At 47.4% G+C, this 25,765-nt stretch overlaps 2 protein-coding genes across 11 annotated transcripts in view; one reads left to right on the forward strand and one right to left on the reverse strand.

Moving 5' to 3' along the window:
• MAP3K13 (mitogen-activated protein kinase kinase kinase 13) overlaps positions 1–12,322 on the forward strand; it is a 169,061-nt gene extending 156,739 nt beyond the window's left edge. For all 8 annotated transcript variants that reach the window (XM_077879960.1, XM_077879959.1, XM_077879963.1 and 5 more), the window contains 4 exons: positions 8–794; positions 4,711–4,781; positions 8,015–8,312; positions 9,140–12,322. In XM_077879960.1, the coding sequence (XP_077736086.1) occupies positions 8–794; positions 4,711–4,781; positions 8,015–8,312; positions 9,140–9,241 (1,258 nt within the window). In that variant the 3' untranslated portion in view covers positions 9,242–12,322. The remainder of the gene's footprint in view (positions 1–7; positions 795–4,710; positions 4,782–8,014; positions 8,313–9,139) is intronic.
• Positions 12,323–15,336: 3,014 nt separating this feature from the next.
• TMEM41A (transmembrane protein 41A) lies at positions 15,337–23,887 on the reverse strand. Of its 3 annotated transcripts, XR_013369432.1 has the most exons (6): positions 23,693–23,881; positions 22,002–22,155; positions 19,387–19,548; positions 18,865–19,003; positions 16,834–17,154; positions 15,337–16,467 (listed from the first exon to the last, which is right to left on the reverse strand). XR_013369432.1 is itself a non-coding variant. In XM_077879984.1 (5 exons), exons 1-5 carry the CDS (start codon positions 23,809–23,811, stop codon positions 17,010–17,012), a joined length of 735 nt encoding a protein of 244 aa, XP_077736110.1. In that variant the 5' UTR covers positions 23,812–23,887; the 3' UTR covers positions 15,337–17,009. The 3 variants fall into 3 exon arrangements, 2 of the variants coding, with proteins under 2 accessions (XP_077736110.1, XP_077736109.1); XM_077879984.1 differs by having other exon boundaries at positions 15,337–17,154; positions 18,849–19,003; positions 23,693–23,887; XM_077879983.1 differs by having other exon boundaries at positions 15,337–17,154.
• Positions 23,888–25,765: the final 1,878 nt, after the last annotated feature.

Below are 25,765 nucleotides of genomic sequence, written 5' to 3' on the forward strand. Positions count from 1 at the left end.
CTCCCAGGCCAGATCTGTTGAGGTCTGAAGGTATCCCCAGTACAGAGGTGGCTCCCGCGGCATCCCCTTTGTCCGGAAGCCCCAAAATGTCCACCTCGAGCAGCAAGAGCCGATATAGGAGCAAACCACGCCACCGCCGAGGGAGTAGCCGCGGCAGCCACAGTGACTTTGCAGGGATCTTGAAAACCCAGCCAGCCCAGGACACTTCACCCCGTCCCACTTACCTACACCAAGCTCAGTCCCAGTACCCTTCCCCCCAGCACCACAGTACTCTGCAGCAGCAGTACCAGCAAGGCCCTCCTGCCACCTCTCAGAGCGTCCATCCCCGACTGGGTATGCATGGACAGGACATTGCCGCCTGCGCCAACAACCTGCGGTACTTCGGCCCCGCCGCGGCCCTGCGGAGCCCACTCAGCAACCACGCTCAAAGGCACCCGCCCGGCTCCAGCCCCGACCTCATCTCCACAGCCATGGCGGCAGACTGCTGGAGAAGCTCTGAGCCTGACCAGGGCCCAGCCGGCCCCTGGGGCTGTTGTCAGGCTGACCCATATGACCCCTGCCTCCAGTGCAGGCCGGAACCCTGTGGGTCCTTAGACATACCCTCTGCTGAGCCAGTGGGGAGGAGCCCCGACCTTTTCAAGTCACCAGCACACAATCCCCTCTCGGAAAATACCCAAGGTTCTGAGAGAATGGAAGAAAAGGACCTCAAAGGCTGTAGGTCTGCATCATCCCTTGGCATGCCTCATCACACCACCCCCACCATGCTACCTCGAAACACAAGGCCCCTGCAAAAGGTAAGCGGTCATGATAGCAGCGGCTCCACAGCGTGTCAGAAGCTGTCGTGTTGTGCACACTAGAAAACCTACATTACGTGTCCTTTTTGTGAAAGGATGAGATGACAAAAGCATAATCTGAAGTCTCTTCAACTTTAAATAATCACGCCACACTGCTTATGGGGTAGATTAGAGACTGCACTTTGGGAACTGTTGAACCAGAGGACTGATTCAACTGTATCTCATTTAGAAGTAGATAAATAACCATATAGTAGGGATATGTAATCAAAACTAGAACTAGCCTAGCCTAGTCCTGATGGGTGTTGCAAGAAGGAGGGATCCCATTATAAAACAAGTTGGAAACCATAGTATTCTCTGTCCCCTTTTAGAGATTCCTAGTGCACATCAACAAATCTTAGGCTTTAAAAAAAATCATACAGTACCATGTTTAATCCGGCATTTCCCTCACCTTTTTGGCCACAATGGCTTTAAAAATAACATCTATTAATATCCCATGGAGCTATCTTTCTTCACAATATATGTTGGATAGGCGCCTGGCTGGCTTAGTAGGTAGAACATGAGACTCTTGAGCTTCAGGTCATGAGTTCAAGCCCCACGTTGGGTATGGAGCCTACTTAAGCAAAAAATAAAATATTTTTTAAAACCAATATATTTTGGAAAACACTGCCTTTATTAATAACCATCATGACCCAGAGAGGTCTCTATCACGGAACCTGTTTCTCTCCTCCTCACCCACTGGCTGCCTAGGGTTTATTAGCTTGAAGATAATCTACCATAGTAGTTAAGAGCATGAGCCTGGGAGCCAAACAGATCTGAGTTCAAAGCAAGGCTCTTCCACTTAGAACCTATATGAACATTGGTGTCCTTGTCTATAAATGGGGTGAAGAGCAGACCCTGCTTCATTAGTTGATGTGAAGATTAAATGAATTAATACATATAAAGCATTTAGAACAGGGCCTGGCACATAACAACATTCCAAAAATGTTAGCTCATCTTGCTAATGAGTTAAAAATAAGATTATATATGACAAGTGTTTAGCACAGGGCAAACACCCACTCAGTTCTCAGCATTGCTTCATCTCGTCAGCATTCATCAGGAGTGCAGTTGAAGGAGTGAAAGGGTCTAAAATGTAAATGAGTATGTTTTGGTCAACTAGACATTTAAAAGAAGTTGATGTACCTGTCAGGATGGCTAGAATTAAAAAGACAAGAAATAACAAGTTGGAGAGGATGTGGAGAAAGGAGAACTCCTATGCACTGTTGCTGGGAATGCAAACTGGTATAGCCACTCTGGAAAACAGTATGGAGGTGCCTCAAGAAGTTAAAGATAGAAATACTATGTGATCCAGTAATTTAACTTCTAGGTATTTGCCAAAAAGAAAACCAAAGCACTAATTAGAAAAAAATATATGCACCCCTGTGTTTATTACACTCTTATTTACATGTATGGCCAAGATAGGGAAACAACCTAAGTGTCCCATCAATGGATGAATGGATAAAGAAGACACACACACACACACACACACACACACACACACACACACAATTGGATATACTCAGGCGTTAAAAAAGAATGAAATCTTGCTATTCATGACAACATGGATGAGCCTACAGGGTATTATGCTAAGTGAAATAAGTCAAACAGAAAAAGACAAATACCGTATCATTGACTTACATGTGGAATCTAAAAAACAAAACAAATGAACAAACACAAAAACCCAGAAATAGATTCATAAATATGGAGAACAAATTAGTGGTTGCCAAAGGGGAGGAGGGTAAGGGAATGGGTAAAATAGGTAAAGAGGATTAAGAGGTTCAAACTCCCAGTTATAACTCACAAGGGGTGAGGAGTAAAGCATAGGGAACATGGTCAATAATGTCATAACTTTGCAAGGTGGAAGATGATAACTGTATTTATTTTGGCAGGTATAGCATAATACATACAATTGTTGAATCACTATGTTATGCACCTGAAATTAATATAATATTGTAAATCAACTATATTTCAATTAAAAAAAGAAGTCGAGGCTAAGGGCTGCTGTCTCAGAACTGTATTTCTTTTCCTACATATAGTGCTGCCGCTGATGAAGCATTGGTAGAGATTAAATTATGTTTTGGGTGGAGAAGAGAGCTCGTGCTCTCTCTGTCACGCTCTGCTCCCCCACCCCTATATGGCCAGCAACACATATTTTTTTGGTAACAACTTTATTGAATATAATTCACATACCATAAACTTCTCCCATTAAATGTACCACTCAGTTCTTTTATTCATAGTTATGCAGTCATTACCAATTTTAGAATATTTCCATCATCCCAAAAAGAAACTCTGCACCCTCCAGCAGTCAGCCCAGTCCCCTCCCTGAGTTACATGTGTCTTTGAACCATTCTGATGCAATTCTGATGCATTCTGGTACATTCTGTAGACCAGCAGGCCAGGGAACACACACCCTATACATTTGGCCTCATTGGAACAGCACTCCCACAGGGCAGTTCAACTTCTCTTGACTGAGATACATTTCCATCATGCCTCAGGTAAATGCTCACCTTGGCAGTCAGTATAACCCCATACCTGTCTCTCCAGCTCAAAAAGGAATATTGGAATACAAATGGGTAAGAGTGATGGTAAATTAGAAGTAAATTATTCTCGGAGTGCCTGGGTGGCTCAGTTGGTTAAGCCTCTGCCTTTGATTCAGGTCATGATCCCAGGGTCCTGGGGTGGAGCCCCATATTGGGCTCCTTGCTCAGTGCAGAGTCTGCTTCTCCCTCTCCCTCTGCCCTACACCCTGCTCGTGCTCTCTCTCTCACACGCTCTCTATCTCTGTCTCAAATAAATAAATAAAATCTTTAGAAGATAAATAAAAGTAAATTATCCTCAATCTTTGATATAATTACTTGGACCCAGTTATCTACCTCACAAGGGATCACAGTAATCTAGTGTATCATGATTCTCGGGGTAAGGACTATTGATTTTAAGTGTGGCTGTTCTTATGTTATTAAAGAGAGATAGACTCTTCCCTGTGGAAGAAGATCATCTTCTCAGACAAGGCACTTACTCAGCCTCCCAGATCAACCACAAAGCCCTGGCAATCCCGAGGCCTCAGATATCCCAACCAGAGCTCCCTGATGCTTGCTAACATGCTGACTCCATTATGCACAGGTGCATTAACTACCTGTTTTGTATTCATGGTGGAATGAGAACTACAAGATACAGTTTCACTCTTATTTAATATATACCTTAGTAGTGCAAAGGATCTAAGCATAATAACTATAATATTAGTGATAAGGTGATTGGTACATAGAAGAGGGAAAGTAGTTGTTGGGTTTTGAAGAACTGAAAGATCACTTCTTGGTGGAGTCCCTATGTCAGGGCCTGGAACCCTGAATGACAATGATTATAAGAGACTGCCCCCAAATCCAAAACCTTCTATTTTCCCCTCCTTACCTACTGGAGGGCAAAGCTCACCTTTACTTACTTCTGTGTATCTTCCAGCATCTAGTACAGACCTTGTCACATGGACACCAAGGAAAGGTTGCTGAATGAATGCATGAAAATATGTGTGTTTATTTTTTTTTAAGATTTTACTTATTTGAGAGAGAGCACAAGTAGGGAGAGGGCATGAGGGAGAGAGAATCTTAAGCAGACTCCCCACTGAGCAGGGAGCCCCACATGAGGCTTGGTCCCAGGACCCTGAGATCATGACCTGAGCCCAAGGCAGATGCTTTACTGACTGAGCCACCCAGGCGCCCCTGAAAATATGTATGTTTAAAGATGACACTCAGCAAACTGCTATTCAGTGCCTTTTGATCTTAATTAAATCTTTTACAAAGACTGTGTGTGTTTGTGTGTGTGTGTGTGTGTGTGTGTGTAAGAGAGACAGACAGATTGGGATAAAGCTCTTTCTCCTTGTTCTCCTCAGAGTGGAGATGACTCCTCAGAAGAGGAAGAAGGGGAAGTAGATAGTGAAGTTGAATTTCCACGAAGACAGAGGTAAAACCAACAAACACATGTGACTGCTTTCAATGTGATGGGGAAAATCCTGAGTTTGCCATACTGCCTGTTCAGTCACAGGTCACCCTCGGACAACCACCTTTTAGGGAGATTCAAACCCACCATTCCTGTTCTCCCATTGCCACATTTTGGTCACTTAGCATGCATAACAGATCCTAGTTCATCAGAATTCATTTCTTATGAACTTCAAGATAAGGAGCATAAATATGGATTCAGAATTATAACTGAGTATGTAGTGGGTGTTTTTTGAGAGATGGTCATACTCTTTTGTGGATAACTTCATTGGGTTTCTGGTGTGACTCCCTGTATTAATCTCTCTGGCTGCTATAACAAAATACCACAGGCTGGGTGGATTAAACAATGGGAATTGTTTTATCTTCTACAGTTTTGGAGGCTAGGGAAGTCCATAATCGGGGTTTCTGGTGAGGACTCTCTTCCTAGCTTGCAGACGGCAGCCTTCTTGCTGTGTCCTTACAGGGCTGGTGGGGAGAGAGGAGTGGAATGGGAGAGAGTATAGCAAGGAAGGGAAGAGATCTTCCTCTTATAAAATCATAGTCCCATGGGATTATGGCCTACCTTTATGATCTCATTTGACTTTCATTACCTCCTAGAAGCCTATCTTCAGATTCAGTCCCACTAGGGGTAGGGCTTCAACATATGAATTGGGGTGGGGGTGGACACAATTCAGTCCAGAGCACTCTCATGCCTTTAAATATTATGCATCAGGTTAAGTATAATTAATTAGATTGTGTCCTCCTTTTTTTTTTTAAGATTTTATTTATTTATTCATGAGAGACAGAGAGAGGCAGAGACACAGGCAGAGGTAGAAGCAAGGAGATCCCAGAATCCCAGGATCATGCCCTGAACAAGGCAGATGCTCAACCACTGAGCCATCCAGGCATCGCAGGGTTGAGTCCTTCCTCAACCTAGCCTTAAAAATCACTTCCTGTCTAGACAGAAATAATAATTTTGCTGGTAGGATTAAATTTAAGAAGGACCACATTCCCCTGGTTCTAGAATAAGAGCTGCCCTTACATAGGAGTAGGGAAGCTAGCTTTCCTTTAAGAAAGCCTTTTCTGCAATTACACATTCTGGTCTTGAAGAGTAAAGCTCTAAGAATTGCCTAGGAAGGCTTGTGTACCTGCCCAGAAACAGGAATTCTCTGCAAACCAAGGGACTCATTTGATAAATTGTATTCTGGGTCTCCATATTGCAAAGTTGAAATCTGTTCTCATCCCCTGAGCTACTCTTGCCACATTACTATTGCTGCCTTACTGTGTGTCCTTGGCTTCTCCTATGCCGTGAGATTGGATTCTAGTAAAATGTCTTTTCATTCTCTGAACTCACTCTACTGACATCACAGTTAACATTACTTCTAGCTTTGTTCCTGTGACACACAATGAACTCGGCCCACCTAGTGGCTTCCTGCCTTTCTTGTTAGCTGCAAATTATATATATGTTTTTACTGCATAGTTTTGCTTTTTATATTATAACATTTTTCTCCCTGTCTCCTTTCTGTTACCAGCTTTGAGATGTAGTGTGAATCCTTTTTTTTTTTAAGATTTTATTTTATTTGACAGAAGGAGAGAGAGAGAGAGCACAAGGAGAGGGGGAGTGGCAGGCAAAGGGAGAGGGAGAAGCAGGCTCCCTATTTAGCAAGGAGCCCAATGTGGGACTTGATCCCAGGACCCTGGGATCATGACCTGAACCAAAGGTAGATGCTTAACTGACTGAGCCACCCAGGTGATCCTGAATCCTACTTTAATTTCCTTTTCCCACATGGGCTCTTTTCAAGGTGTCTTTGATCCCCGCAACCCCCCCCCCCCAGCCTATTACCTGGCCTGGTCATTGGCAAGCCTCAGATCATATGCCATCAAAACCACCTTTTTTTTTAAGATTTTATTTATTTATTCATAGAGACACAGAGAGAGAGAGAGAGAGAGAGAGGGGCAGAGGCACAGGCAGAGAGAGAAGCAGGCTCCATGCAGGGAGCCCGACGTGGGACTCGATCCAGGTCCCCAGGATCAAACCCCGGGCTGCAGGCGGCGCTAAACCGCTGCGCCACCGGGGCTGCCCAAAACCACTTTATATTAAGAGATATAGAAAGATTAGATGATAGAGGAAAAAGGCAGTCTTCTTTTTTATTGTATGTTTTGTTTTGTTTTGAAACCAATGTAAGCTAACAGCATTCTTAATTATAGGCTACTCATAAACAATGGGAGAGAAATGAACTTTTGTAAATTCTCCCTCCCCTTACCCCCCACAGATTTAGTCTCATCTAAGTAAAACTCACATGTTAACTAGAACTAGGCAGTGCCCCCAGCTGCAGAATAAACGTTTTTTCCAAGCTTATCTCCACTGGGGGTTACATTAGCTGATGGAGTGAAGGCACTCGGCCGTTCAGGGCTGCCATGCCCAATGGGAAATGCAACTGGGGTGGAGGGAGAGGGAGAGAATGACATTGAGTGGGGTGTGAGTAGACCCAGCCCAAGCTGCAGCCTGCCTTCTGTGATGATGTGGCCTGGAACAAGTCACTTTCCTTCTCTGGCTCAGTTTTATGGGCTGAGAAATGAGTTAGACCAAAGCATCTCCCAAGACTCCTTTGCCTTTAAGAATCTGGGAGGTCGGGGATCCCTTGGTGGCTCCGCAGTTTAGTGCCTGCCTTTGGCCCAGGGCATGATCCTGGAGCCCTGGGATCGAGTCCCGTGTCAGGCTCCCTGCGTGGAGCCTGCTTCTCCCTCTGCCTGTGTCTCTGCCTCTCTCTCCCTCTCTCCGTGTATCTCATGAATGAATGAATGAATGAATGAATAAATAAATAAATAAATAAATAAATAAATAAATAAATAAATCTTAAAAAAAAAACAAAAAACAAAAGAATCTGGGAGGTCTTTGCATAAGAAGCAGAACATCTCCATACCATGCATGCGTGTGCACACTGTGATCAGACCAGCTGAGTTTTTCAAAGACCAGTGGTAGCCATCAGCTTTGGAATATAGTGCTGAGCCACATAAACATGTGACCAAAGGAAAAGGGAAATTCAAAATTTCTTCTCTTTTGCTTTAAATTTAAATGGCACCCATCTATCTGATTTGAATCTCCCTCAGGGATCGGGAGAAACCTAGGTAACCTCTCAGCGAGGCTATGATGGACAGACAAGGGAAGAACAGTGGTTGTTCCTGTGATTAAGATCCTCTGGTTCTTTGTGGTCCTAGGCCCCATCGCTGTATCAGCAGCTGCCAGTCGTATTCAACCTTTAGCTCTGAGAATTTCTCTGTGTCTGATGGAGAGGAGGGAAATACCAGTGACCACTCCAACAGTCCTGATGAGTTAGCGGATAAACTTGAAGACCACCTGGCAGAGAAGCTAGATGACCTGCTGTCCCAGACGCCAGAGATCCCCATTGAGATATCCTCGCATTCAGATGGGCTCTCTGATAAGGAGTGCGCTGTTCGCCGCGTGAAGACACAGATGTCCCTGGGCAAGCTGTGTGCGGAGGAACGTGGCTACGAGGTGGGGCTTCTCCTCCCTTCTCCCCTTATCACTGTAGCTCTTCAGAGTTAGAGCATGCTTGAGTCCCTAGGGCCTTTACAATTCCCACTTAGTATGCCTCCAAGAAGTAAGTCGAAGTACAGAGATCAACAGAGCTCCCCTAAATAAGGGCAGCTCTCCCAAATGAGGCACAAACATTGAACTGCTCAGGCACCCTTCATTCTAAGATTAAGTCAAACGTCACCTCCCCCTAGCCCCATCTCCCTTGTGGTTCAGGGTATGAGCCTCTCTCCTCCGTGTCTCCACTGTACCCTGGATGATGCTCTCATAGCCTGTGGAACGCTTCAGTTCCTACACAGTACAGTATAGTTCCTGCCGTTGGAGGGCAGGTTAGCATAGCGGCCGAAAGTACACCCCCGGAATCGGACTGCCCACATGCCAAGTCCAGCCTGAGTTCTCTACTGACTGCCACATTGCACAAGCTGCTAACCTCTCTGTAGGTCAGCTCCCTCATCTGTAAAGTGGGAGTGATGACAGCATCTGTCTCCTGGGGGGTTGTGAGGATTAAGTGAATTTCTAGATGTAAGGCACTTAAAGTAGTGCCCAGGTCATAGCCAACACTACATTAGTAGGGCTGAGGTGGTCCTGCTGTCATCGCCATCATCATCATTGCCATCATCCCCTTTATATGTCTTCTTTCTCCAGAAGCCCTGCAAGAGCAGGACCTGGTCTCATTTATCTTAGCCAGCAACCCAGCACAGTGCCTGTCATGTGGGACGTATCTGGTACGTGTTTACTAAGTGACTGCCTGAATGAATTAAGCTTTTTATTTTGTCTCGATTTTGCAGAATCCTATGCAGTTTGAAGAATCGGACTGTGACTCTTCTGATGGAGAGTGTTCTGATGCCACAGTTAGGACCAATAAACACTACAGTTCTGCTACTTGGTAATGGAAGAAAACCCATCCTGAAGATCTCATGACAATACTGGCATTTCAAATCCTTCCCACCCCATAGACTATTTCCCCTCTCTCCTTGCTTTTTTGTCTGGGAAGAGAGCCGCCCCATTTTTCTTACCCCTAGAAATGAGCTGCAATAACAGGAACATGAGACTTCGCAAATCTCTGGAAAAAAAAAATATCCAAATGAAATTAAGTCTCACTGAACATTTCAATCAAGAATGGCAGGGATCTATTTTATTGAATATTCTAGCTACTGTAACATTGATATTTATTTTTGTTTGACATTTTAACACTTTGTACTGTAAAGAGTGAACTATATATGACAGAGAGACAATAATTTCTTGCAAAAAAAGAGAGAGAGATAAAGAAAGAAGTTGAATTTAGGAGCAACATCCTTGGGAATTTGTGGGGCCAGGAGGTATTATTGCTACTTGAACAGGGGACCAGTTCTTTTGGCCATAAGTGACTGAAGAAGAGCCAGAGCAAGACATTTTATTTTAGAAAACAAAGAACAACAAAAGAAAAGCAATTCCAGGTAACTTGTGAACAGACCACATTAAGTTCAACCAGCTTATCCACATGGTGATGGAAATGACCTAGAAAAGATTGGTGACCAGATACTTGCACCCAAGGTCTTTGAGGGCATCTGCTTCCTCTAGGAGGAAAAAGACAACTACCCACGTGGAAGCTGATTTCATTTTACAAATTTGAAGCAGCAGTTGGTAGTGAGACTTACAGACAGCGTCAAACCTTGTCTTTACCAATACTTCCCATTTTAATGCTGTCATCGCCATGACCTTGACAAATGTGTGACCTTGACCAATGTGTTGATTTTTCAGACTCAAGTGCCATTTTTTTGTAGCCTATTTCCTTTCCACCTATTGACCACTTCCTTGAGGGAAAAAAAGGCAGGGGGTGCTCATAAAAGAAAAAGGAGATTTACAACAGTATTAGAAAAGCAAATGTGGAATTTGTGAAAGTACATTCTCACAATGTCTCAGTTCAGCTTCGTGGAGAAGGTGAGATCGCCCCTCTGTGGAACCAGGTTGCTCGTCTACTAGAGTCATATTGATTCAAACAGAACAGACTTTGAAGGCAGCTAGCATGTGTGTGAGTCTGTCCAGTGTCCAATCCCAAACCACCACCACCCTTGTTTTCATTCATTAACTCATTCTATCCGGGAAGCTTTAGTGCCTGGCTACCACTAGCAGCATAAAGGCAAAATAAGCAACTTACAAAAGGCAACTCCTTTCCCACAATAGCATTTTCATTAAATGCAACTTGTGAAATGTGTTTTACTGCACTCTGGATCAATGCAGTTTGGAATGATTGAATTTAGAAATTTCTGAGAAGAACACCTGCCGCTGAGCAGCAATCAGAAAAATTTGACATTGTCCAAGGCCTGAAGTCCTGCTTCGCTCTGGGTTCATGGGCTTTGAAAAGCATCCCAAGGTACTTCATGGTGCCTTGGCTTCAAGGAATTTTTATCTAGAATTTTATATAAAAACAGGTGTTGGCCTAGTTTCCATCTCTTTCTCCAAGATAGGTTACTACTGTCAAACGACCTCTCTAGGCTCAAGACCTGAAGAACATGGCTCAACTCTTTGACAGTGCATCATGTTGGACATTAGGAAAGACTTACACCTTCAGGTATTAAACTATTTCCGACACAGATGAAAACGTTGCCCCCCTCTGGGTGTCACTGATTGCATCAGCCAAAAAGGAAAGGCGGAGGGAATGTAGAGCAATTCCTTTTGCTTGTTTGGTCCCTCCATCTGTTTACACTTTATGTTGAGACATTGATTTAAAATGTAGTGTCTATAATTTATAGCTCTTAGGTAGGATGAAGGAAAATGTTTAACTTATGCAGAGAGCAGTATTGTTTGCATTAAATTATTCCATTTTGTATAAATTCTGTAGCTGGACTACATGAAATATCTTAAGTTATGGCATTATTCTCATTGTTATTTTATTTTATAATAATTATCATTCTCATTTTCTGTCGATCAGAAGGTGTGGTTTACAGTGTAGCACAATGATTGTGTTTATTGCTAACCATGGATAATGATGGATTTTTATGATTTTTATGAAGGAATGAAAATGGAACTGCCATTTGGGAGCTCCCTGGTATTCATCTGAGTTGTATCCCCTCATTTTCTCTGTGCAACAACAATCATCTGAGGATGCGGGTTCTGCCCTGGAGCCCGGTGGATACACTGGGGTTTTGACTTGATCTGAAAAGCTCCTGGGTGGGCAGATGATGGAGTGGATGGACAAATACTTCAAAAGCTGTAAACTTTATCAAGTTTCTTAAGAAATAAAATCATGAGACTACATTAGAGGCAAAAAGAGAATTATTTAGTGCCCTAGGAGGAACTGGCCTAGGGAGTTGTCACCCGGGGCCCCTGGGTTAGGCAATGTTCAAGAGCGGGCAGCTTGTCATCTCCTTCCTGCCAGGAGGTCCCATAGCACCAAAATCTTTTTTTTCCTCCTGGCTGGGAATAGCAGGGAAACCTCAAAAAAAAAAAAAAAAAAAAAGAATATATATATCATGACACTGACATAAAATGCCTAGGTGTGATATAATCCCATTAAAGACTAGAAAAATTCTAGAAGGAGGCCTGAGGGTCATAGGGCTGGAAAAGTACCTTGAAAGGCCATATTTTCCATCCTTGGACTTTAGACCACACTGTACTGTGAATCTCTCTCTTGTTCATCGCTTCTGGGAACAGAGAGGCTACAAGTTTCCACCCTCTTTCTCTCCAACAGAAAACATACTTCAGTTTGTCCAGTTCTTGCCCATCTCTAGTGGCAAAAGGGAAACACAAGGGTCAGCTTCTGTCTTACACCTTTCAGTGATGGTCTTCCTAGAAAACCCACACCTGATACCTCATAATTTTGATGGGTTGTTTTTTGTTTTTTGAGTTCCTATCTTGACTGCCTGTCATGATAATGCCATATATACCTATCTGGGTTTACTGTTATGAGCATGTTAGGATAGCAGACAGTGTTGAATCTTTAGTCATTCACTGTATTGTCAAGAGTTGAATAAAGTTCCACATTGAACATTTTTATTTTTATTTTTATTTTTAGTCGAAGTGACTAGAGGCTTCAGAAGAGAAACAGTGTCCCTAGTCTAGGTTAAAAGCCTTCTCTGTCTCAGCCTTGTTCTTCACTGCCTGCCTTGAACTAACCAGGACAGTTTTGAATCAGTGTGTGTTTCTTTGGGAACGACTCCACTGTCATCTGAAGAGTGCTGCATCCAGAGCTCAGGGAATCGAAGAACTGATTCTTCAGTCCTCAGGACTGTGCAACCTGCTATAAGGAACCTCACAAGACTGTGATTTCAAGCTTCGGTGTTGATTGAAAGTTTAACCCCCTTGGGATGAGCATTCACATTCATTTAGCATCTGTTTTTGACTGACTGCAAGATAATGAGTTTTAATTTGTGTTGCAGATGAACATTTGGTTCTGATTCTCATCTATTTCTAGATCATGTCCTCTGATAACAATTCCTATTAATTGCTTAGCAGAGGGACTGAGAAGCCAACATCCACTTTGAAATTATAATAGACCGTACTGCCTGACCTGTTTGCAAGATTGTGGGAGCTCCTACTCAAAAAGTGTGAAGATACTAGCTAGCTCCGTTGTAAGATGATTTGGTACAGCCTACTTGAATTTCAAATGCTTAAAAACTTTAGTATTAACATCCTTTTGGAATTAAGGAAATTTTTTTTTTTTTTTTTTGTAGTGAGAGTTAATAAGTAGTAGACATACATTTCAGGGCCTCATTGTGCTAAATTTCCCTCTTACCCTAAGTAATAGAAGTGATGGGGTTTGGTTTTCCTGATACAACCCAATTTTAAATGCTGTCCCCTACTGTGAAGCATTGACATCCTTTCCATGTGAATGCATCCTTAGTGATCAAATAATTTAACTTTTTTATCCCCACACCTTTTTGTCTCAAGTTTTCCCTCCTTTTCATAAAATATTTCCACTTGAACTTCCTAGAACTGAATTCTCCAGAATAGAACATATTTGGAATCCAAGGAATTCCTGCCCTGTTCTGGAGTATAGTGTGCCGTTTTGTTTTTCCACTAAGCCAGAAATCAAAATACCACCACATACCACCATCTGCCACCTCCACCCTGAACACCCAAGACTGATGTTATTTATTGACCGCCATATTCTTTCCTACCCAGCCTGGACACAGCCTCAGCACCTCTCACAACACAGCACTGGGAACAATAACTACCACTTGATTGGAATTGGTGTGCAAGGGGAGATGTTTTGGCATCCCAACCCTGAGCTCATAATTAATTTTCTCCAGGTGGTTTGATAACTTGAGTTACCCCTGAAGGGAGAGTGACAGGATATCACACCAGTGCTCTTATGGAGCCCACCCTATGGCTGTTGGGGGTCAGCACCATTGCCAGGAAAAAAGCCACTTGCTTCCACCCACTGTCCTTTTGGACTACCATTCCAACTGAATAATTTCCAATCACTGATGGATGGAATTCCAAAGTGTCTCTTCATTTACATCATTTCATTGTGTTCAATAGGCATGTTCCTCCCTCCCCTTCTATGAACAAAGTTAATGTATTGAGTCCCAGTTACATGCTTCTTTCTTAGACTCTGTGAGGCTAATGTACCAAAACAATGTGATATTCTTTTTTAAGACTTTGACTTGTACTGTCAGTGTGAACTTAGTGCCTTTCCAGGCAGCAAGATTTTTCTTCTCTGCTGACTTCATAGAATGAAATGCCCTACTATACTCATACCACCAATGTTACCATCCTCACAGACCAGCACATCAGTTACATTAGTCTGCTTGTTTGCATGTTACAGCCAATACTGCGAGCATCTATTCAAACTGGAATGAACTAGGCTGCCAAGAAGAAGACCCTTCTGGAACCTGGAACACTTCTCAGGGACAGGTGGCAGAAAAGGGGAGCTCTGAAAGCAGTGCTTTGAGAAACAGGGTTACTCCCAAGGAGTTGGGGTAAGGCTTTTGTTAACTGTCACATGATGAGGGCATGATGGCAGGTTCTCACAAAGACCAGACCCCAGGTGGACGCAAGGCTGCTGTAAGGGTACTTTTGGCAGGATCCCAGGCTTACTCTTTGAGCCACTTCACAACACTCAGGGGAACGCTGGCTCCTGGCCCCGGGCTGCTGCCTGGTGACCTGGCGGAAAGGGTCCTCCAATGGTTAGACACACAGGGAACCCCGGTCAGAATGTGCAGGCTCTTAGGAAGAGTCCCTTATGGACTGGATCACTAGAGTGGCTCTCCACCCTCAGAGTGCCCTCTTCTTAGACTCCAGGAGTGGGAAGACCCACTTGGATTCTTTACCGCAATAATTTAAGTTCCTATCAACTTGGAGCAAATTCTTTTTCATGCTTAAGTCTCAAAACAAGCTTCCTCCTCTGTCTCCCCTGGGTCTCAAGTACCATCAGTCCCCTGTTCCCTGTGGTCTCTGATGCCAGCTCCATCTGTGCTGAGCAACTGTACAGTGATGGGAACAAGAGCGACTATCGAAGCAAACCAATGCATGGAATTAAACAAAAAGTGTGCTTCACTCTTTTCTGGTCCTGTCTCTTCCTACGGTGCTGTGTGTGTCCTGAAAGCTGCCGTCACACGTCTCGGCATTTGTCAGAGTTTTAGGGTAAGAAGATTTGACATGCAGGGCGTCCTGCGGCCAGGAGAGCCAGGTGTGGAGAGGCTGGTTTCTGTGGCTCCTTGTTTCAGACACCCCCACAGGAGGAAGGGAAACCGTGGTTTTCTTTCCTCATAGTCTCTTCCTGATTGATTTGTCACAGGCTGGACAGGTGCCCTCCTGTTTCCCACGGCTTCCCTGCTGCCCAACTTGTAGTCACTCCTCTGTTATTACTGACTCCACTATAAAGTAAGTGTAGAAAACAGTGAAAACAAAATTCTGGCTTCCAAAGAATAAGAGTGGTAAGAAACCTCCTGAGAGTAGAAAGCTAAAACACCATTTTGGATTGTCTGATTTTCAGCCAATCCTGATTCCCAATGACAGGGGGAATTGAAAGTTAGCAACATGTACACCACGCACCACGCAGAACATTTATATCCATTTATTTGGGAAATTGCTTTGCCTGTAAACTCACAAATGGTAAGGCACATTGTAGCAAAATCATGGGGGAAGAGGGATAAAGACATAAAATATAAGGGTCCTGTAAAGGACAAAGGGCACACACTTGCAATAGTGTAGAAAACACTGGTTTCCCCTTCCCTCCACCTCCTCCTCCTCCAGAACACAAAAAGCCACAGATTTCACACAGCCTTCTCCTCACCCCCCTCATTACCAAGCTTCTTTTAAAACAACATATCTTTAAAAAAGAAGTCCTGGCTGTTTTTTGTGTCATACCATGTCTCAAAACCAGGACTTGGGGATTCATTCTTCCTACTGAACAGGAGTATGCTCAAGAATTCATGTAGAACAAGTGGCCCAAGTGAAAGCCTTGGCAAGATTCTTGGCCAAGCCAAATCAAAACCCAGCAGATGATGCCCAAAGGCAACCGTTCTGGTAAGAAATGAATTACTCCTTTGGGTACAGAATCCCAGAGCTGGTTAGTGTAGGCACCAAGGTCCTCGTGTCCCTGGCACCATTAACCCAGGTCTGTGCCCGTTCAATACCGCAGCTGTAAGAAGCAGTAACAGCCACAGATCATTAAAATCAAACACAACAAAGTAATCTAAAACCAAGTTTTCCTCTTTGGGTTAAAAGATAAAATTATACCTCAGTTATTCTCAACAAATGACAAAATTAAAAATATTCAGAGTGTACACTGGCTGAGAGCTAAGTGTACTGAATCCAATCTCCTAGCAGGAGGGTGGAGAAAGGATTCCCACAGGAAGGACAGATTAGAAAATGTCATTTGGTTCCAGTGAGCCAAGGGCCCTGCCCCATTCGGACAGGTAAAAATTTCTCCAGAACATATCCATGACATAGAGTTTGCTGCATTCATATTTAATAGTCTGTTTGCAGTCAGCTCCATTATCAGAACATGCAACTAAGAGGTCTAACACATCCAAGAACGTCAGTGCATCTGAACGCAAAGAGCATCATGGAAATTGCTGGGCGTGTGAGCTGTGTACGTGCAAGTTCCATGTGGTTCCTCAGCTTGATTCCCTTGGTTTATGGAAGAGGTAGGTCATCAGCAAAAAAGTGCAGGACGCTCTTCAAGAGACTAGCAAGACAAAGGGTAATGTCAGTGACGTGGGTTCACGTCATCGTCTACACCAATTACATACACTGGGGACTTAACCACCTGTCACAACAGCCTACTGCTTTGCTAATGAGGCACTCCAGACAAGGACAACCAGCAGCTTCTCCTAGGGCAGCTCAGGGCTTGGCAAGAGGCAAATACAACAGACTACCCTGAGTTCCCTGTTATTCAATAAATTATAAATAGGATCTTCTAGAAGGCCATCCATTTCACAGAGTGTCCTGCTACTCCAGGACTGGTTGGAGAACCTGATACAATTCACCTTCTAGAGCACTCAGAGTGTCCTTTATGAAAACACCACACACAGATAAACAGCGTCCAAATCACCTGTTGAGGGTAGTGAAGAACAATGAGGGGCTGCAGAGGACCACACCATTACACAGACAAGCAGCAAAGTCCAGGAACATGGCAACCAAAACCACACAGATCATGTGTCCTTTCTACTATTTAGATGATTAGTGTTGCTTATTTCATTCAAATGCAGGTCCTTCTGACTAAATTTTTTAATGAGGGTTCCAGGAACTAAGGCCACCAAGGCAATGGCCAAAAGCTTGAAGACCGTTTCCCAGGAGAAAAGAGCATCCAGAGAGGTCAGAGTTGACAGGATGGAGCCTGTCTGCACACAGATAAAATTGTACGGGATCAGACCTGGAAGGAAAGGGAAAGAGCCTGTTACTAGGGCCAGCAAGATGAAGAACAACAACCCTTTGGAAATGGCCCCAGAAATTCACAACTGTGACTCCAGATGTGTTTTTTTGTTTTGTTTTGTTTTGTTTTTTGCCCAACTACTGACCCCTAAGCACATTACCTCTTTCCCTTCTCTACTCCTTCCCCGCCTTTCCTCACTCCCCATAAACTGCCATTTTACAAAAAGACTTGATGACAAAAATATGTACACCACAGTAAGATAAAAAAAATGTTTTAATAGGAAACACAAAATGAGTGAAGAATAAAAGTGTAAAGTTCACCCATTTGCTAGAAGTGCCTTCAAACTGGGTTCTGAGCACCCAACAGTCTATGAAAGGCACCAGCATCATAAGATTTATAGTATGCATAGGATAAAAACAAGTTTCTTAAAAATAGCACTACTTTTGCATTCTACACTGTCTCTGAGAGATCATCAAATCCACTGGATCCCAAACGTCTGACTGGCGGCCTGACAGGCTGGTCACATAACAATTCTCTGGGGAAGCTGTTAAAAAACACATCCTTGGGCTCCCTCCCACCCCCACCCCAGAGATTCTGGTGACCTGGGCCTGCGATAAAACCCAGGAACCCGCATCCTAACAGCTTCTCCTGATCCCCACTCCTGAGACTAATTGGTTTGGGACCCCCGGATAATCCCCTGGCCCCCTACAGTAGTCGATGCCTCAAGATCACAGAGCACTCAAGGTCACACAGCCTGCCAGAGAGGGGACTGGAACCCTGGTCTCCAGAGTCTTTCCAAGCCTCCTGCCACCTCGGTAATTACAGGCTGCTGACGGAGTACCAAGGCACTCTGCCTGAAAGCCAATATGACCAGAATGAGCTGTGGTCGATGTTGCTTCGATTTAAGATCTCAATTTCTCGCTCAAGAGTTCCCTATTAATAGCAGCTGCTCGACCACAGATTTGTTATGTTCGCCCTAGAACCCCTTAGTAGTCGGTCTTTCCCTCCATGGTCTAAGGTAGGTTTAAGAGAGGCAATCCTTGCCTTGGGCTTAAAGAGGGTGGTTTACTTCCAGTGTGAAGAAAACAACAGTCCCTGATTGTACAGACTGTAGGCACAGTACCACGCTGCTAAAGGTGATCCAAGGCCCAGACTCTGAGAAACACTGCTCTTGTCCCAGGCCCTCCTCTGGCCAAGCGGCCCATGGAGGACAGTAAGTAGCTCGTTGAAGGTCAGACAATGGTCAAAAGGCAAGAAGGAACTTTACTAGTATCAGCTCTTCTCAAGGCAGATCTTAATCAAAACAGGGCCAGAGCCAGAAAGGAAGTCCCTTGCTCTGTTCCTTTCTCTCCCCATACGCCCTCACTCCAGCGCCACTTTCCCACTAGCATTCACTGAGCCCTTGCTAAGGTCTTCCACAGATGACACTTCTAATCCCAGCGCCTAGCACGGTGCTGGCCACAAGCTATGCGCTAAATACCATCGTGGAATGGAAAAGCCTTACTTTTCCCAAAAGTAATTTTATGGGTCTTCTGTTCAGCCCTGAGCAGATCTGAAGTCAGGAAATAATTACTTGAGGCCACAGGCTTGACACTGTTCTTCACAAACTGGGCTCTCAGAGGCAGGCACACGGCCATGCAGCTGGTAACCCAGGGCAGGCCCCCAACGTGACAACGCCGAAGACTCAGACTCACCCCGCCAGCTTCTTACCGAGCAGAACAGAGAAGAAGAACTGCACAATCGGGATGTTCAGAATCGGAGCCGAGAGGTTCAAGAACCAGTTTGGTGTCATGGGGAAAAGTCTCAAAAACAGTAAGAAAAAAAACAAGCTGTTTCTGTTTTCCTCCACCTGTAGCCAAAAGAGATGAGGCCATTAGGCAGCAGAAGGAATCTCTAGGTATTGAAAATCTGATAGCACCAAGCACTGTTCTAGATGCTTCACGTATTCTCTCCCTGAATCTTCCAACACCCTCCGGGGTAGAGCATGTTTTCCTCCTTTTGAAAATGGAAAGTACCTGAGGCTAAGCAGGAGCGTGCCCAAAGTCACAGAGCTGGTCATGACGAAGCTGGAATCTGATCCCAGGGCTGGGCCTCGTGAACACACCCAAAGGAACCCGAGGAGCTCCAGAGCAGGGTGGAGGAACCGAGGAGGGGGAATTCCTGCCTGCACGCCCCTCAGGGCCGTGCGGTGACGCTCAGGGCCTCAGCACTAGTTGCAACCCCTCTCCTTACCTTCCTCTGCAGCAGGGACACTTTGTCAGGGAAGTAGGAGACCACCAGCTGTTTGCCAAAAATACTGGAAAGCAGGTAGCAGCACGTGGCGCCCACTGACGTCAACACGCAGCACAGCAAGAGCCCCAGCCATGGTCCAAACAAAGCACCAGCTAAAATGTTCTGCAAAACCAAAACCAAACCAAACCGTCAGCCGTTAGAGCATCTAGTGGCTACCAGTCACCTTGCACTGGAGCCCAAGAGTCATAGGTTCCCTTCTCTTTCAGTGACTTTCCCAACCAAAACCCAACTCCTGTGCTAAAGGGGTAGATGAAAAGTGATGATGGGGCTGGGAACTGCACCCCTGGCCTTGGTCTCTTCACTTTCCAAAGGGCGGAGGATGAACACTTCAGAAGGCAGGAGAAAATTCACCGGGACAACACGTGTTTACAGCCCCCAGCCTGCTGCGTGGGCTGCGGGAGGCCCTGCCCCCAGAAGGGAGAGATGAAACACGTTCTTGTTATTTTCTTTTTAAGATTTTATTTATTTATTCATGAGACACACAGAGACACAGGCAGAGGGAGAAGCAGGCTCCCTGCAAGGAGCCCGATGCGGGACTCGATCCTCGACCCCGGGATCAAGACCTGAACCAAACGCAGTCGCTCAACCACCGAGCCACAGGCGTCCCTACTGTTACTATTTTAAATGAACATAAGCCACAAGTTTTCCTTCAGTGAGACCACACCAGCTACAGAAAACATCCTCTTTCTTTGCTTTTTTGCTGGGGTTACATCTGTGTGGTAGAGAGCACTGGGGGTGCCCTGTTGACCCGAGCTCCAGCTGACACTCAGTAAAGTCTTAGATTAACAACCATGAAGAGTGAACGCATCCATGCTCCATACAGTCTGGCTGGGAGACATCACCCCGCCAAACATGAGGCCAAGAGAGAAAGTAAAAGGGGAATTTCGAAGTGAGAAGGCAGGGGTCTGAGGAGCACCTACTATATGGTAAGTGCTTGACTACGTCTTACTAATCCTCACTGCGACCTGTGTCATATGCCGTCCTTACACCATTCCACGGGGGACAGATTAAGTATCGTGCCCAAGCTCACACCAGGCAGAGACAGGATTCGCTCCCAGGTAGCACGTGACCCTCTGCCCTGAAGTGGATCAGCTCAAGAGGGGAGGGGGGAGCACCTGACTCTTGATCTCAGGGTCATGAGTTCAAGCCCCACACACAGTGGGCATGGAGCCTACTTTATAAAAAAAACAAGAAAACAAAAAACAAAAAACAAAAGGGAAAGCAGCCACAGGGGCAACCCCAAGAAGTCAGTCCCTGACTTCAAGCACCACACACCTTCCCGTCTCTTGACATGGACAGGTTTGCTTCTCTTCCAGTTTCCGACGGAGACTGCCTAAGTGCATCCAGCCCGAGCCTAGAGTCGAGAAAAGATGCCAAGGCAGGCGAAGAGAGCAGGACAGACGGGAGCTTTCCGGGTTCCCTGCTCAGGCCCTGGGTCGTCTAACAACACGGGGCGCCCAGCTGCTCTGACGCACTGCTCCGGTTAATCCCCCCACAGCAACGTGAAGGAGAAGCCCCACGTGCCAGATGAGCACACACGGTTGGAGACGTTAAAGGGCTTGCCCGTGGCTACACAGCTGAGATTCAAACCCACCCCGGGTTCAAATATACACGCGTTTACGTGAAACTGCTCTAAGTGCTGCGCGGAGGGCAGTAAGGCTCTTCTCAGACCCTGAGGCGGCAACAGCCCGCAGCGAGCGCGCGTGCCCAGGCCGCCGACGGCTGCCCCCAGCGCCCCCCAGGTCTCCCCAGCCTCTCCAGCCCCACAGCACCATCAACAGCTTGCACCTGCTCATCGAACATCTGTGAAGGCACTTCCCTGAGCCAGGCAAAGGAGAGAGCAAGGAATGGGCCTGGTTCTCAAAGAGCTCAGAGGCTAAAGGAGAAAATGATTTTTAAAAAGTCCTAGAAAACAGCGCCAACTTGTAGAGCGTTCCGGAGGCTCCGAGGAGGCACAGCTGACCCAGCCCGGACTGTGTGTGTGTCTCCGGGACAGCGCACGGCCATGCAGGCCTTAGAAACAAGCAGGGGAACCCGGGTGGCTCAGCGGTTTAGCGCCACCTTCAGCCCAGGGTGTGATCCTGGAGTCCCGAGACCGAGTCCCACGTCCGGCTCCCTGCATGGAGCCTGCTTCTCCCTCTGCCTGTGTCTCTGCCTCTCTCTCTGTGTCTCTCATGAATAAATAAATAAAATCTTAAAAAAAAAAAAAAAAGAAACAAAAGCAGCACACCTGAGAGGAGAGGCGGCCTCTGGAGCTAGGCAGACATGGGTTCAGAGCCCAGCCCTGCCCCTCCTCACCCTGTCACCGCCGACAGTTACTTCTCACCACAGTTTCCTTATCTGTACAACGTGATACAGATGCTCACACGCTGAGGCGGTAGGACAGTTGTCAGTAAAGCAACTAGGATAGTGTTGGATGCAAGGGAGGCTGTTGACAGGTGGCTGCCGCAGGAGTCCTCCTCCAGACTCTGTGATTTGCAGCCTAAGGGCTCCTCCACAAAACAGAAGGTGGTTTCCTGGCAGGGATGGTGCGGGGGTGGGGGGGGCGCACTGACCAGGAAGCTGGAGCCAGGGATGGCAAAGCCCTGTTTGTAGAGGTAGGCGCTGCAGAACAGCAGGAGCACATAGGCCTGGTGCTCCTTCCGGTACTCTCGAAGGATCTCGGAGAGCTCCCGCAGCTCGGCCAGGTCTGAGGGGAACCACAGTGACCTGGGGGTTTGGAAAAGCAGATGGAAACATGAGTCCGCAGCAGCCTAGTACCTCAGAAAGTCACTTGTGGCTTCTTTCCAAAGTAGGTTCAGAAACGCGCCCATCTGGGGTTGCTGGGAACACACGCAATGGGAGCCTAGGGTGCTGGGCGACCTGCTACACCACAGCAGAGGCAGACAGAAGAGCCCGGGTTTGGGAAGCAAGAGACCCAGGCTAACATCTCCACTCTGCTAGCCTCCAGCAGCCTCACCTCCGGCTAGTCCCTGGGCCTCAATTTCCTTATATGAAAAATGAGCGGTAAGTGCCCTTTTAGTTCTCAGGTTTTTCTGCTCTATTCTTAAGAGGCAAACGCACTGATTTTCAGGGAAGAACTAAATGTCCCAAATTGCCTTCCCTTCGTGGAACGCCCCCTCCCCACAAGCTGCAGGCCAACGCCCACGGAAGCTTCCCCCTCGCCGGCCGGGCTCGGAGGTTACAGACTGTCCCAACAGCCACTCACAAGCTAATTAAAGATTTTTCTGGGGAAAGCCTATCTCTCCAGTACCATAAACATAATCTTCTTGATAACATGTCAGGCACGAAAGCGACCCTTTCAAGGAGGCTGCTTTTTCACCCCGCCCCGTCTTTATCTGGCCCTTAGGGCATCCTGAACCGGGTGCAAGGGTTACGGGGCCTCTGACACATGCGTGGCCCTTGAGGCCGTCGATGATCAATGAGGAAGGAGCAAACCGTCGTCGCTGTCACCACAAAGTTTCTCCCAGCGCGCCCGCCGCCCCTTCTCAAGGAGGGCCGAGGAATGACTGAAAACCGTCGGCCTCGGATTCAGGATTCAGGCATCGGCAGCATCCCGGCCAGCCGCACGCGGGGAGGGGGGCCCCCCAGGACGGGGCCGGCCTGAGACTCCACTCCCGCATAATTTATTTTTTAAGATTTTATTTGTTTCTTCATGAGAAACAGAGACAGAGAGAGAGGCGGAGACACAGGCAGAGGGAGCAGCAGGCTCCCTGCAGGGAGCCCGACGCGGGGCTCGATCCCGGGACCGCGGGCTCACGCCCCGAGCCCAAGGCAGGCGCTCGGCCCCTGAGCCCCCCGGGCGCCCCATTCCGTGCACGATCCAGAGCTGTCCGTGCCACTCTCCTCCCGAAGACCGAAAGCCCGGAGGCCGCGGGGCAGAGCTGAGGTCTGCGGCGGCGGCGGCGGCGGGCGGGCTGACCGCGGGCGAGGGCCGGGCCCCGCGGCGATGCCCCCGCGCCGCCGCCAGGAGGCGCCGCGCCTCCCGCTGCAAATCACCGCCCGCGCGCGAAGCCGCAGACCGCGCGCCCAAAGTGCACAGCGCCCCGCGGGCGGACGCAGGGCAGCCGGCGCCCGCCCCGACTCCCGCCCGCGCCGCCGACACCCGCAGACGCGCCGGGGACACCCGCCGCCCCGCCCGCCGGCCCCGGAGCTGAGCCCCCACCCGCGACGCTCCCACGCCGGAACCGAACGTCCCAGCCCCGCACCGCATCCTCGGACCCGACCCGCGGCCGCCGCCACGCACCTGCCGCCCGGCTCCTCGCCCGAGCCCAGCGTCCGCCCGCGGGGCAGTCGCGTCGACAGCAAGTACAGCGCGAACGTGCAGCCGACGAAGACCAGCAGGAGGCCGAGCAGGGGGCGCATCTCGCCGCCCGCTCCCGGACCCGGCGAGCGGCCGAGGAAGCTTCAAGGCAGCGCCCGGCGGAGCGCATTCACGGACGGACCGGGGCGGGGTCCGCGCCAAGCCCCGCCCCCGCCCCGCTCAGGCCCCGCCCCCGGCTCAGGCCCCGCCCCCGGGCCGGCGGGTCGAGATTCCCGCGGAGACCTGCCTCCAGGTTTCTGTCCAGCCTTCTTGCGTCTGCGCATGCTTCTCCACGTTTCCCTTCTTCCGTGTCTCTGCTTTTTTGCAGGCTCTTTGCCAGGCGCTAGGAGATCCAGGGGGTGAGTCACGAGCCTTGCCTGCAGGGAGCGTGCAGTCTAGCGCTCAGGCCCCTCTTGGCCACACCCAGCTGTGCTCCAGAGCAAATGCAGCCAGTGCTCCAGTCAAGTGCGCTGCGACGGCCTGGGTGACCACAGAAATTATGAAAAGGACTTTTTATAGAGCGCCTACTGTACGCCCATTATCCCTAATCCTCACAACAGTCCTGCAAGGTTGGTATTTTTGTCTTTATTCAACAGATGAAAAATCTGACTCTCAGATTAAGTGACATCCCCCCAAAAGAGAGCCCTGATTACTCTTGTCAAGGACCAGCTGAGCTAGGGCATCTCGAGCTCTCTGTTGGTCTCTCGTGGCTCTGGCAGTAGAGTCAGCTATTTTGTGAACAGTTCATTAAGATTTCTCATCGTAACTTCTGAGTCTGCTGTGCCTGCTCCAAGCCAGGAACCTGTGATTCTAAAGTATCTGTTAAACTGATCTCTGGAATATCCCGCAGGAAGGTGGCAGCCTTGGCTCTGGCCATAGCTCTTGTCTTCATATTTAGAAGGGTCCTTATGGTCGTAACTTTTTTTTAAAAGATTTTGTTTGTTTGTTTATGTGAGAGAGAGAGAGAGAGAACCGGCAGGGGGAAGGGGGAGGGAGGGCAGAGGGAGAAGAGACTCCCACTGAGCAGGGAGCCTGACATGGGGCTCAATTCTAGGACTCCTGGATCATGACCTGAGCAGAAGGCAGACCCTTAACTGACTGAGCCACCCAGGCGCCCCGTGGCAGTGACTTACTATTATTGATAATGCTCTTGACTTTCCTTAGTGAGGTTTGGGGGGTAGCGGCTATAATCATTTTAAGAATAATAAGAGGAGGGACAGGATTCCTGGGTGGCGCAGCGGTTTAGCGCCTGCCTTTGGCCCAGGGCGCGATCCTGGAGACCCGGGATCGAGTCCCACGTCGGGCTCCCGGTGCATGGAGCCTGCTTCTCCCTCTGCCTGTGTCTCTGCCTCTCTCTCTCTCTCTGTGACTATCATAAAGGAATAAAAATTAAAAAAAAAAATAAGAGGAGGGACACCTGAGTGGCTCAGCAGTTGAGCGCCTGCCTTCCGCCCAGGGCCTGATCCTGGAGTCCCAGGATGGAGAGTCCCGCATCCGGCTCCCTGCATGAAGCCTGCTTCTCCCTCTGCCTGTGTCTCTGCCTCTCTCTCTGTGTGTCTCTCATGAGTAAATAAATAAAATCTTAAAATAAAAAAAAAGAATAAGAGGAGCTGTTAGGAATCCTAGAAAACATGCATCACTAAGGCCTCCAACTATTAAGACATTCATAAGCCCAAGGCTGGTGATCATATTCACAAATGAAAATGTATCCCCCTAGTGGACAGAGGACTCCAGATATTAAAACAGAGAGTGGGAACTAGAATCCAAGCAACCAGGGTCCCATACTGCATGGATTCACGACAGAGACAGAGTTTGAGTTTATGTTAAAGATGAACAGGATTTCCACAACAGGGAAAAAGATGGAGAGGGTGAGCCAGGGGCCCAAGTAAGGCACCAGTGTGCAGTTTCATGAAGTCTAAACTATATGAGAAATGAGAAGTTGGAGACAAACTGGAAAGCATTGGAAGGAAGGCTCAGGAGCTGGATTTTTCAATATTGTGTGTGGTGAGACAGCAA

Source organism: Canis aureus, chromosome 31 (genome assembly GCF_053574225.1).
Source record: "Canis aureus isolate CA01 chromosome 31, VMU_Caureus_v.1.0, whole genome shotgun sequence".
In the NCBI taxonomy this organism is placed as follows: Eukaryota; Metazoa; Chordata; class Mammalia; order Carnivora; family Canidae; genus Canis; species Canis aureus.

Coding starts and splice junctions, on each gene's coding strand:
- TMEM41A (XM_077879983.1), bottom strand. CDS start 23,811: ATGCGCCCCCTGCTCGGCCTCCTGCTGGTCTTCGTCGGCTGCACGTTC. Junction 19,549..22,001: donor TCCCTGGCTCCAGCTTCCTG/GTCAGTGCGCCC, acceptor TTGGTTTTGCAG/AACATTTTAGCTGGTGCTTT. Junction 19,004..19,386: donor TGTCCCTGCTGCAGAGGAAG/GTAAGGAGAGGG, acceptor TTTTGGCTACAG/GTGGAGGAAAACAGAAACAG.